At 41.7% G+C, this 12,897-nt stretch overlaps 1 protein-coding gene across 1 annotated transcript in view; it reads left to right on the forward strand.

Moving 5' to 3' along the window:
- Positions 1–12,897, forward strand: part of CSMD1 (CUB and Sushi multiple domains 1) — a 1,810,668-nt gene that overhangs the window by 333,677 nt on the left and 1,464,094 nt on the right. Inside the window, exon 2 of the mRNA XM_023517585.1 lies at positions 6,785–7,001. Within this exon, the coding sequence (XP_023373353.1) occupies positions 6,785–7,001 (217 nt within the window). The remainder of the gene's footprint in view (positions 1–6,784; positions 7,002–12,897) is intronic.

Here is a 12,897-nt window from a genome sequence, read left to right on the forward strand (position 1 = left end):
CGATGGAGACGTGAATGGTTGGATCCTGAGTGGGGCCGGACGTGTGCCGTGATGGAGATGTGAATGGTTGGATCCTGAGTAGACCCAGAGGTGCGCCGCGATGGAGACGTGAATGGTTGGATCCTGAGTGGGGCTGGAGGTGTGCTGTGATGGAGACGTGAATGGTTGGATCCTGAGTGGGGCCAGACGTGTGCCGCGATGGAGATGTGAATGGTTGGATCCTGAGTAGACCCAGAGGTGCGCCGTGATGGAGACGTGAATGGTTGGATCCTGAGTGGGGCCAGACGTGTGCCACGATGGAGATGTGAATGGTTGGATCCTGAGTAGACCCAGAGGTGCGCCGCGATGGAGACGTGAATGGTTGGATCCTGAGTGGGGCTGGAGGTGTGCCATGATGGAGACGTGAATGGTTGGATCCTGAGGGGGGCCAGAGGTGTGCCGCGATGGAGATGTGAATGGTTGGATCCTGAGGGGGGCCAGAGGTGTGCCGTGATGGAGATGTGAATGGTTGGAAAGGGCAACTTGCTGTGCCACCAGAGGAGCTGTCGGTGTGGGGAAATTGACAGGGGAGCTCTGTACAGCTGGACTGGCCCGTGCACAGGCCCTGTGCCACGGACAGGCTTAGTGTGTTCAAGGAAGGGGAAGACGTGAAGCAGACCACACCTGCAGGTGGTTATGATGACAAACCTTCGTGGAATGAAGAAAGATTGCACTACTTCTGTTTGCACAGATTGGTGAAACCCTCTTCTGAGCTGTAGCCACTGAGTACTTGCTGCTCTTCAGCAGGATCAGAGCTCCCTGCTCCGCTTTGCTCATGGCAGAGTGGGAGTGGAGAGAAGTGATGCCCTGGCTCTGAGGCAGGCTCGTGTTCTGTGCCTCTGGCTTTTCACCATTCTTCTTTGCTCATGTAGTAAGGAATCTCCTCTAAGCATCTGGGATTAAAATTGGACCACGTAACCTCAAGCCTCAGCCATGGTAGCTGCTATCAGCTGCTCTGGGGGCTCTGAGAACAGCAGCTTCTAAAACTCCCTTGAGGGTCTGTTGTTTCCGCAAAATGCCTGAAGATTTTAGTTTTGAACACCCTTCATCAGAGCCCTAGGAAGGGCATTAGAAGTCAAGACTGTTCTACTATCAATCATTTTCTAAGTAAAGTAGACACTGAAATAGCCCAGAAACTGTAGACGGTAATGCAGAGTTTAATGCAGGTTTGATTTGTTTACTCTGCAGAAAGTGCTTATCTGACCAGGGAAACTGCCACTTCCACCAGCGAAATTAGAGACCCCTTGATATTGGAAATTCTGGAGCCAATTAAATGCCTCCCATTTTCTTTCCTCAGTCACCAAAGAAAAATGAGACATTCCTTGAAGATCAGAGAGTTGTCACACTGTTACGTCCAGGAGAATCAGACAGTCTCTAGTCCTGCAGAAAGCTTACAGCTGTGCAGCACAGTCTGGCCCCAAAAATGTCAAAAAGCTTTGGAGGTCAAAAATCGGGCTATAAGAAAGTAATTAAACCAACATTCATTTGTGCAACAGTGAAAATGAAAACCATAAATTGTCATTTTCACAGAATGGATCTAGTAGAGGAATGGAGAGTGTAATAAATATTTAAGTTTTTTCTGCCCTTAATTATGTGAATCGTGTTGTTTTAAAAACCAAGCCAATTTGGGAATTGGGGCTTGCCACAAACAGTATATAAACCATAAAGGCCATTTTTGATGTCTGTGTACCATCAATGAGTGAAACTATTGTGGTGGTAATACAGCTTCTGTTCCCTGCTCCATTCACAGCCAAATCTCTTCCCTCTTTCAAATGACAGTAGGCCACATAGTCAGAGACAATTATACATCCTGAAAGCTCAGCGTCCCCAGGCCTGTCCATCACGTATCCAGTGACTTGTGTCCTTGCTGGTGGGACTGAGGGAAAGGCCTCATTTTCCTGCATGACCTTCCCACATTCTGAACAATACAATTCACATCCTTCTGAGGTCACTAAACCCAACTGTACATCAAAATATCACCCATGGCCAAATATTTGCTCTTAGAAAGGGGCTTTGATGTTCTCTTATCATAAAGTCTTGTCTGAGTAAATATGATAACAGGTAGCAAAGGGGAAGCTAAGCTACTCTCTACATGAAAAGCTGCATAGAATTCGATGTGATAGGACATCCCTAGTGCTTGGCACATGCGTTTTTAAATATCATATCCACTTCGGCTTCTCTAAGCACAGAAACAGCACTTCACATCCACGAGTAGACTCTAGGAGGGTGTTTCTTTCTGAGCATGTTCACTCATAAATGCTCACAGTGAACTAGGATGAATCACAGGTGAATCATTTTAGCTACCTCATTAGTCTAGGAAATGAAAAGTGCATCCTTCTATGCAAGAGCAAGAGCTTGGGAAAGGTACAGGCCAGGGGTGGGGACGCTGAGGACAGAAAGTTTATCTCAGAACTGCTGTGGGCCTCGTGCAATTCTCTCATAGCACAGTGCCTCCAAAACTGAGTTACCCAGTAGGGACGGATCTAGGCCACGGAGAGCCCCACCTGTGGTAGGATAGGTTCTTCGGCCTCCACGGGGGCCTCCTGTCTAACCACCCTCACCTCGACAGCTCACCGGGCCCAGGGTGGTTGTCCTGACAGGCTCGTTCTCAGGATGGAGAGCAGCCCACCGGCAGGCAGGCCATCTTCAAAGCAAGATGCGCTCAGCTGCAGTGCTGCTGGCACCATTCATCCTGCAGCACTGGCAGGTGCCGAACCTGAAACGTGCAGCTCACATAGAGACCAGGCAATACGCCAGGTAACAGAGCACAGTAACGGCAGTCGGGAAGAGAGTCAGTAAGACGACACCAGGGGTCACACGTGGAATGAGACTCAGAGAGAACTCATGTGTCCAAACGCTACCTTATGTTTTTTCTCTGAGTGGGCATCAGTTACTTTTAAAGATGGGCTAAAGTTAGAATCCCTAAATATCTAGTTTCTGGTCTGTATTTAGTCAGGTTTTTAATTTGTAATACAAGCTATTTGTTGTGATGTCCATTAAGATTTGATAAGCATCCCTGGGCATTTATGTCTCTTCTGAGGTGTTTGTCTCCGGGGACGCAGCTGGGAGGTGCAGGAACAGGGCTCCTGCTGGGTGTCAGAAGACCCTGCTCCATTTCTGGAAGACTTTAGACAAATCACTTAGTTTCCACCTACATTTGAATATATATAAAATAATGTGTGGTGTTGCTTTGATGATCAGCTAGGATAATATGAAAAATATATTTGAAAACAATACCTCCATCCAGAAGTACGAGGCAGAACTAAAATAACTCGAATTAATACTCTACAGTTAAAGTGTGGGATTGAGATCTCATCGATTGTGTAGAAATCCACCCAAAATTAACTCTGATAAGTGCTCTATGCCTAACATCCTGCCGATTACTTAAAGAGACAAACCAGGGGTTCTGTATGGTACAACTTAATTGCCAGATGATTTAGATACCAATTTCTTAAAATTATGGCATGCATTCAAATTTTATGAGAGTAGCTTGTTTAAATTAAATCAGCAAATACTTAGCTGTGTGCACATTATTGGATGTATGTCTCTGATGTGTGTTTTAGCATGCATGCAACTTGTATATGTATCTATAAAGTGGAAATAAAACTGTGGGATCAATGGAAAATGTAGAGAGATATATTAGTGACTCGACGTTATTCCATACTCTTTTCCAGTTATACACACACACATATATATATACACACACACATACACAAACAGATTTTTTTCCATTCGTACTGATGTTTTATTTCAAGTAACTTCCAGCATCAGTACTGGAAGATAAAAGAGCATTAGACATTTTCTTCAGTAATAATTGAATTTTCATTCCCTGTAAAATAACAGCTCACTCCTAAGTAGGATATTAAAATTATTGCGGAAGCTAAAGATTGCTTTCTTGCCATAAGGAAACATAACTTACAAATGGACTTACAAGAGATTCATATTAAGCAACATGTTAAAAAATATTATGTTTAAGTTTGTCCGTTACCTTTTTTTTTATTTAAAGTAATCTACTTACTTGAAGCTGTATTTAAGGTCAGCATTTAAATCAAGCTTAGCTGTACATCATTTTAAAAAAATAAACATCGACAGCATCTCTGTTAGCACCCTGTATGAGGCCCGTGCTGATGAGGGCTGAGCACCAGGCACAGAGCATTGCCGCGTCATTAAAAGGCAGGTCTACGGTTTTGTGAGCTTTAGACTCTTTCTTCTGTTCCTTTGGATCTTTAGCCTTGCATCACTCAAATACAGCCTTGGTTACTGCAGCTTTGTGATAAGATGTAATGCTGCATCGCAGACCAAATAAATCAGAAATCTATTTTAGGCATAGCTAACTTTAAAAAATTCTCTGTTGCCTGCAATGAACAAGCAAGAATTAGAAGGCTTAAACTGCAATGTGGACATCACCTAACTGATATAAACAATGTAACCTAATCATATGTACCCTTTATATTAATATGAAATTAAAAAAATTAAACCATTCCTTGAAAACACACACACACACAAACACACACAAGAATTAGAATTACTCAGGTAAGAACTTTTAGACAGTTCCAGAATTTTCAAGCGAGGCCTCTGGAAGTTCTCTCTTTATCAAATGTGTCTCACTCTGCATAAAGTGCTACGCTGATCAGTCTCCCAAAAGAGGCCTGCATGTTATTCCTGGAGAAATTATAATATCCGCTAATCTCTTTCAGCATATTTGGTCTATGATAGTAATGACCTTCCAGCTAATATTTGTTTGTTAAATTTATTTTTGTTTTCTCCAATTTATAATCAAGTCTTCATTCTTTTCTGATTTACTGTGAAGTGAGAATAGCTAGATAAACCAGAAAAGCTATTTTCTTAAAAGACCTTTCAAAACTCCACAGCTTTAAAATCTACTTGGTGTACTGTTTTTGTTAGACTTAAAATTAGTGGAAAATGGGCTTCTTGTTAGTTCTCTGGTTTTAAACTCACAAAATCCCTTTCATTGAATATTTTTATTATGATTTAGCCAAATGCTATATGCATTTGACAATACTGTAGAGGATTTCAGCTCACTGAGACCTACTATTGTAACCTTTTTTTACACACAAAATGTAGTTGAAAATAATTTTCAGTTTGCAGTTCAACAATAAAGGCTAAGATAATACTCGTGTTTAAGTACTTATCCTACACACGATAATCCAGATACGCCCTGTTCACTTCTAAATGGTCTTCATATTTTTTAGTGTCAAAACATTGAAATCCATTCACGACCCGTCAGAGAGGAAGGCTCAGATCAGGTTAGACAGGAGCGGAACACTGCAGAGAGTGTTCAGGAGCGACTAACAGTTCATTTCAGATAAACGCAGGATTGGAGAGGAGTTACTTTGCTCTCTCACGGAATGGTAATAATTATCGATGAAACGATTAGCGGTGTTCAGCAGAGCACACTTGGGAGGAGACGTCTGTCCCAGTCTCCGTCTCCACTCTCTGTCATTCAGTCTGACTGACCCACGTGTACACAGGGGCAGGCTGACTGTCAGAGGTAACTGCGCGGAGCAGTAAGTTAACAGCCACAGCAGCCAAATACGCTTGGTGCAGAGAGCCCCTGTGTGGGAAGTAGTGACATGAGGAGGGGACATTAACAAAACAGGTAAGCAGAGACTCACCCAGCAAAGGCCGGGAGATGAATAATCAGGAGTAGCACAAGGAGACAATTGTGAGAGGGAGCAGGGGGGGTCTCCGTGCGTCTAGAGGCAGTGACAGAATGGTGGTCAGGCGTGTGGCTGTCAGTAACTCCCGGAAGCTCCTTCCAGGAAGAGCCTGGGGACTGCAGTGTGCATAGGGGTCTGTTCTTGGGGATGACTCTAGAAGTCTGAAAATTGCCAGAGAAACCCACAGTGAAACTTGATACCACAAAATCCTGGAGAGAAGGGAGAATGTGGTGGATCCCTGTGACCCTGCTGGGTGCTGTCGGTGCACACTGTCCTGCACCCAACCTGCCCCGTTAGCACGGCCACCTCACTCACTCAGGAGAGCTGTAATTCTGCCTGTGGAAGGGAGGTTAGAACAAGAGGGGAGGAGAAAGTACGGGGTACTCCGAGAAGTGCTTAAGGAGAGGTGTAAACCTGCGTTGCTCATTTTATTATTAACTGGGGGCTTTTTATTTCTTTGCTTCCATCACGTGGACGCACATTTTCCTTCATCTTCTGTCCAGGGGGTCTGACCCGGGGAAACAGAAGAGCAACCACAGAGGGAACGTCTTCTGGTTTTGCTGGGCTGCTCTTAATCTGAGCATCAGTTAACTTCTGTTTTCTGCCTTTCCTTATCCACTGGAAAAGCTCGCGTGGTCTCACGTTATTCTTCTGCACAGTAGACGTCTCCTAGCAAAGACTCAAATCAATAGTTGGTGCAACATGCCGCTGTGGTCTTTCTTCTCACCGCTAATGCTAACACGTACTGCAGGCTCTCGGCTGGATTAATACACGTGTACCCCCTCTCCCCCATCCTGAAATCTATAGCGACAAGACTGTATGTGAAAATGTCAAAAAATAAATCTCCCCACGTACTCAGTTCCCCATGTGTTAGGTTTTTCTTTTCTTGCCATCCTTTGCTGCTGTTACGGTTCTCCCCCCACCTTTCAGCCCTGCAGAACAGTGTTACAATTTATCATTCAATATTTGTGTGCAAGAATTACAAATGAGTTATTGCAAAATTTCAAATAATGTGACACCAAAGATGGCCAAACTAATATTCTGGGTTTTATTTTCTTTCTTAGGTCAAAACTGTGGAGGCTTAGTCCAAGGTCCCAATGGCACCATCGAGAGCCCAGGGTTCCCTCACGGTTACCCCAACTACGCGAACTGCACCTGGATCATCATCACAGGAGAGCGTAATAGGATACAGCTGTCCTTCCACACCTTTGCTCTGGAAGAGGATTTTGATATTTTATCCGTGTACGACGGACAGCCCCAGCAAGGGAATCTAAAAGTGAGGTAAAGTGTTGGCTCTTAATTTTATAGATTAAGCAGCACTGTTGAATATGCAGATCCTGACATCTAATTGGAAGTAATATTTTAATTTAATTATCAGAAAAGAAAATCTAGTTCATAAAGAAAAATTAATATGTGTTTGTATCAAATTGTGCAAATTTCCACATTGTTTAAAACTGTAAGCTCTTACTGGAAGTCATCACTGACGTCATTTATAGATATCAAAATGTTCAGGATCTCTAAAACAGCACTGCCAAGGTAATTTAAATTATAACAGCACTGTTTTCATGCAACTGTGGATTTGAGAGAAAAAGCACAAAGAGAAATGCATGAATACAGCTCAGACAGTAACAAAAGGACCCTTTATACTCCCAGAGAGAAACTTCAGTCCAGTGAACAGAGGAGGTGGGTGAGGTAAGAACATTCAAGAACACTGAATTCTTGGGGGAATTTTTGGTTTAGACAATCATGGTATATTCAATTCATCATGACTGTTCTCTTTTGATCTATGATTTTTACAATGAATAAAGCAAAATATTTTCTGGAATGATTTTAAATTAGATTTTCATCTGGGAACAAGTGAAAAATAATCATACCTGTACAACTACATTGATTCTTTTTTCTTTTTTTTTAAATTTGGCCAAAGAAAGAGGACTGTCTCTTTCAAACAAATCAGATTTTATTAGCTAAATTGATAAACACATTTAAATACATACATATATGGAAAAACACTTCTTTCTTCTCTGGTTTTAAAATTTTTTACTAATTAGATATTAAATTTGTTTGCTATATGGAGGGAAACAGAAAAAATTATAGGAGGTGAAAAAATTTAAAGTTTAAATAAAATGGTATTGATTTAATGCAAACAGTAATGCACACAGAATTTATGTACTTTATTCATGATTTTGTGGGATGAGAAAAAAATTCTAGCTACAAAGAACAATTTTATTTGTATGTGTGGTTAAAATATTTATAACTATATATTTAATATATTAAATATAAGCTATATTTTATTTACATATTATCAAATGGATATTGTTTACATTTCTTTATGAATTTTCAAATATAAAACACCTTATGGTTTTTCCTGGGTCCTCTACAGTAATGATTGCCCATTTGTGGAAACATTTTCCCATTTCATATATGGTTCAGTGGTTATCTCTTTACTTACCCATTTAGGTAAACTTTTTTTTTTTCCAAGTATGGCATTTATAGTTCTGCATTTGGGTGTTTGAACAAAGCAACTATATGTACAGTCCTTGTTGATTGGATGCCAGATTTCTTACTATAACTCCTTCTCTTTTAAATATTATTTACTTTTTAAAATGTCTAATGCCAGTAGGGAATAGTAAATAGTGGTATGTTGTAATAGCAGAAAGAATTCTAAACAAGCAAAAAAAAAAAAAGCACCCTGTAGTTTCACCAAGAAAAAGTAGATAATCTATTTCACGGAAATATCAAGGTGTATGAGTGTTAAAACCAATAGTTTATTGGGTGGCACCTGTGGCTCAAAGGAGTAGGGCGCCGGCCCCATGTGCTGGAGGTGGCGGATTCAAACCCAGCCCCAGGCCAAAAATTGCAAAAAAAAAAAAAAGAAGAAAAATTAACACTTTCTCTTTTCATTGAAGAATGGCTAGTAAGTATGTACCCTTTAAAATACTTCTATTTCCTTTCTCTCAATATTTCCACTTCCTGTAATTCTTTCATGTATAGAAAACTGTCTTAATGTTAGTTTGATTGGCTATCTTTCAACACTGTATCACCTCTGGTGTTATGATAACTTTATGTTAATAAATGTAAAGTTTAGGGAATAACATTCCTACCATCTTCAGCATTATAACAGGATCAACAGCAAACATTTTAAGGTTAGAATAATTAGTTTCACTGCATTTTATTTTGAGGTTCCAGTGAATAGACATAGATAAAGGTATATTTATCCGTACCTTAGAGAGCTTCTACAGGTGTGTTATAAGCACTACACCAGGGCTTTTTTACTTCCTCTGTTGGGACAGAAACCACCACTGAGAGACCACCATACACACATGTAAAAACAAAGGAGTGCCTTTATTCAAACATACGCCTGGGTCACCCCGCCCTACAGCGTAGCTACAGAATGAAGCCAGAGGAGGTTTTTAAAACATATAGAGGAATTTCATTGGGTGTTTTGTCCGGAGGGGTTGCCATTGGCTGAGCTGTTGTCCAGGGATGCTTGGCACCACCTGATAGCCAGAGGTGCTATAGGGTGGGTTTACAGTTAGGGACTTTCTGGAGAAGGGGTGCCTGTCCACTTCTGATAGACTGGCTCTGTCTGGGCTGGTAGACTTTGCCCAGAATTGCAGAGGAGGGTCAGCCTAGGCTGGCTCCACCTAGGCTAATTGACCTTGCCCAAGTGGGGGTGTTGCTGTGGTTTTTGCTGTTATGGGCCTGAGTTCTAAAGTGGAGATACTGCAGCCTCTTCAGCTCATATGTATTTTCAGTAGAGGAAGTAAGAGAGGTTGATAAGAAAGAGACTTCTTGGGTTCACATAAATTCCTCAGTCCCCTACTATTTATTTGTATTTGAAACAAAGGACTCTAAGAGATATTTCTAACAGTTTCCTGTCCTTAAGTTTAGGACAGAGTGCTTTTATCTCAACATTAAATTGTATAATTCTTCTTCCTATCTCCGTGCTGAGAACGTCATTTGGGGGAGACATTCTATGGGTATACAGCAGGTCTTTTAGCGAATGTTTGGCATTATAACAAAACAGGCAGAACCCTTCTAATGAGTACTCAATGCTATGGGTCTTTACGGCTATCAAACTTGAGGTGAATAGTGATGAAAAACAGGACTGTGAGTGTCGTTCAGGGAAACACGTGAAGAAGTGTTTTCCCTTCCACATTCAGCAGCATTGATGGGCAAAGCAGCTATAAATAGTATCTGATTTTAATTAGTCCCTGGAGGGGAGTACACTGATGTTGTGAGCTCCCCGGTAAATCTTGGCAGAGCTGTTTATTTCTCAAACACAATTAACGAAGGACACTCAAGGCAGCTCTAGTATTAAGAGGAAGGGTCCTTTAGTGTGAGGATTGATGAAGGAGCTGTAGATCCACTGAGCCGTCACCAGAGTTATTACTTAGAGCCGTCATGCCCGTTATTATTTTATCGCTGCACAAAAGCTGTTATTAGTGGCTCAGAATGTGCACTTACTGAAAAAAAATCAAGATGTTTTGTTATACAACTTGAGCATTTTATTATGAAGAAATTTATTTTGTTTAACCACCATAAGGATTTTTTTCTAAATACACTCAAACTATAGATTTAATCCCCAACCAGGAAAACATAGAATTTGTGTTATACTTTAGAATAGTCAGTGTTGACATTGTAACTTAAGCCTCAGTCAGGAATATATTATTTACCATATATAAAAAACTTCAGAATTAAAAAATATATAGGCAGTTTATGTTGTCACCCTGGATTATTTCTTTAACACAAACATACAACACATAGTTGATTTGTGCCCCTGTCAATAAATTACATTTTTTATATACAGATATAGAGAGCTGAAATAAGACTTCCCTTGTTAAGCACAAGGGAATAAAATCGGACTTAAAATTAGAAATAAAATCTCATACTTGAGTTATTTAGAATTAAAAACACAGCTGTTTGCTGACTTCCGCCAGCTGCCGGGTTATTGTAGGTTTTTATATCTCTGCTCTTTGTCAATTCGGCACCTTCCTTGCTTCTCAAATCTCCATGGAAGTCCAGCATGGAGCCACCAAATCCTAACATTTTTATTTTGCGACACTTTTTATTTCTCTCCGGCTGTTTCAGTCCTCACAGAAAATGCTCCAATAAAGCCTCTTGTCCTGGCCCAGGTTCCCCACGTGCCGGGTGAGGGGGCCCCGGTGCACTGGCCCCCGCCCTGGGCTCACCTCCCTCTGGTCCTGACACCCCTGCTGCTGCCCTGGTCCCTGTCTGTGTTCCCAGCAAGATGAACAGTGTCAACAAACACGACCCTAATGGTCAAGAAGCATCACGACCTGACTCCCAGCTACATTCTGGCCTTCAGCCACTCCTGTTCGGTCCCTATGGAAGTCTTCTTGTCCAGTTGAACAGATGTAGGGTGACCCCATGATTTGACCTCATGAGAGAATGTATTTGCCATTTGTTTTTCTTTAGCCATCTTCCTTCCCTTCTAAACATGACTCTGAAACCCAATTCACCTAACATTTATTTCAGGAAATATTCCTTGTGTACCCCAACATACAAATCAAAAACAACAACCAAAATGCATTGTTTTTTCCTAAGCTCCTTTAGCCCCGGCCACTGAGGCAGCCTTGACCCATACACCCCTCTGAACTCACAATCTGGGGCTTGTGCATCTTGTCTACTTGGATGCCAACAAGCAGATATGTCCTCTGAAGCCAAGAAATGACATGAATGTGTCTTCTCCAGAGAAAGTGGGTGTTCTGGTTTCAAATACTCAAGAGGTCTTGCTGGGGGCAGTTTTGAATCCCATGTCTCTGACTCAGGCCGCCCACTCCTGTCTCTGTGCATGTAAAACCCAAACATGGCTTGATTTAACTCTCCTACAGGAGCCTGAGTTAATGGTCCCACGGGGTGACTGATGCCTAACAAACCTTCTCCAAATCTGACGTAACATTTACTTGTCCCACATCAGAAAATAATTGAAGTTGACATCAATTTCCAACTGGGATAATGTTATGATATTGAAGGTTGAACAGAAATCCCGTTAGAAATTCAGCAAGCAAGTAGAAGTGAACTTCTAAAGGAGAATTGTCCCAGGCCAACGTAGAATGCAGGATATACAGTTTCATGATTATCGTCGAATACAAAGCCTAGGAAAAGAGCTTCGGCCATTACCTCAGCTTTCTCACCCTTGATGTCACAAGATTACTCCTGATTTTCTGCAGTGATGATCATGAAGAGGTTAGGGCTGAATGCAATGAGGCCGTTAAAATTGAGACATCATGAATAAGTATTGTTAAAAGATCACAAGTTTTCCAATTTTCTTGAACTGTAATGATATGTTTGAATGCATTCAACATATTTTAATATAAACTTTATTGTGTGCAGTTAAGATATACAGCACAAGAAATCTACATAACATTAACTGTGCCTTCTGATGATGACTCGTGAGTGCTTAGGAGCCAGGGAGAGGTCACAGTTAACGTGATGACCATATTAGACCAGAACTCGACAGGGCCTACATTCTGCCCCCCGTCCCCATTGTTGCTGCAAGTTACTGAAGGAGCTATTCAGAGATCAATGGTCAGATAAAAATGAAGGTATCATTTTATTTTTATCTTGGCTGGTGCCTAATGCACCAATTAAGACTCCAGAAATAATAGGATGAAGCATGTATAAGAATTTAGAGGGACTCCACCTTCATGGAAATGCCATATATAAATGTCTACATCTTGTGACATTTGAAGGCTGCCCTTCAAAGGAGGATGCAGTGAAGAACCTTGACCCCAGCCCCTGCACAGAGGTGACATCACCCAGGAAGCACAGGTCTCAGGTCATAGCAGCCCAATCAACGCTTAGAAACCTGGGTAAACAGCTTGTACTTAAGTGAGGATCCCCAAGGGGAAAAGTGGACCTGTTGGCCCTCTTAAGTAAACATATAGCCTTCCAAATCATTATGTGATATTGTCATCTGCTGTATACAGATCTTAGGAGGGTGAGATACAGCATCATGTCCTTCAATATATCTCCCATATTTCTTTAGTTGACATAAGCCTTTTTTTTGAAGGGGGTGACTGTCGCTCTACTGGGTGAGGTGGAGGGGGTGACTGTCGCTCTACTGGGTGAGCTAGAGGGGTGACTGTCACTCTACTGGGTGAGCAGGAGGGGTGACTGTCACTCTACTGGGTGAGCTGGAGGGGGTGACTGT

Source organism: Otolemur garnettii, unplaced genomic scaffold (assembly GCF_000181295.1).
Source record: "Otolemur garnettii isolate 467f Iridium unplaced genomic scaffold, OtoGar3 scaffold00114, whole genome shotgun sequence".
In the NCBI taxonomy this organism is placed as follows: domain Eukaryota; kingdom Metazoa; phylum Chordata; class Mammalia; order Primates; family Galagidae; genus Otolemur; species Otolemur garnettii.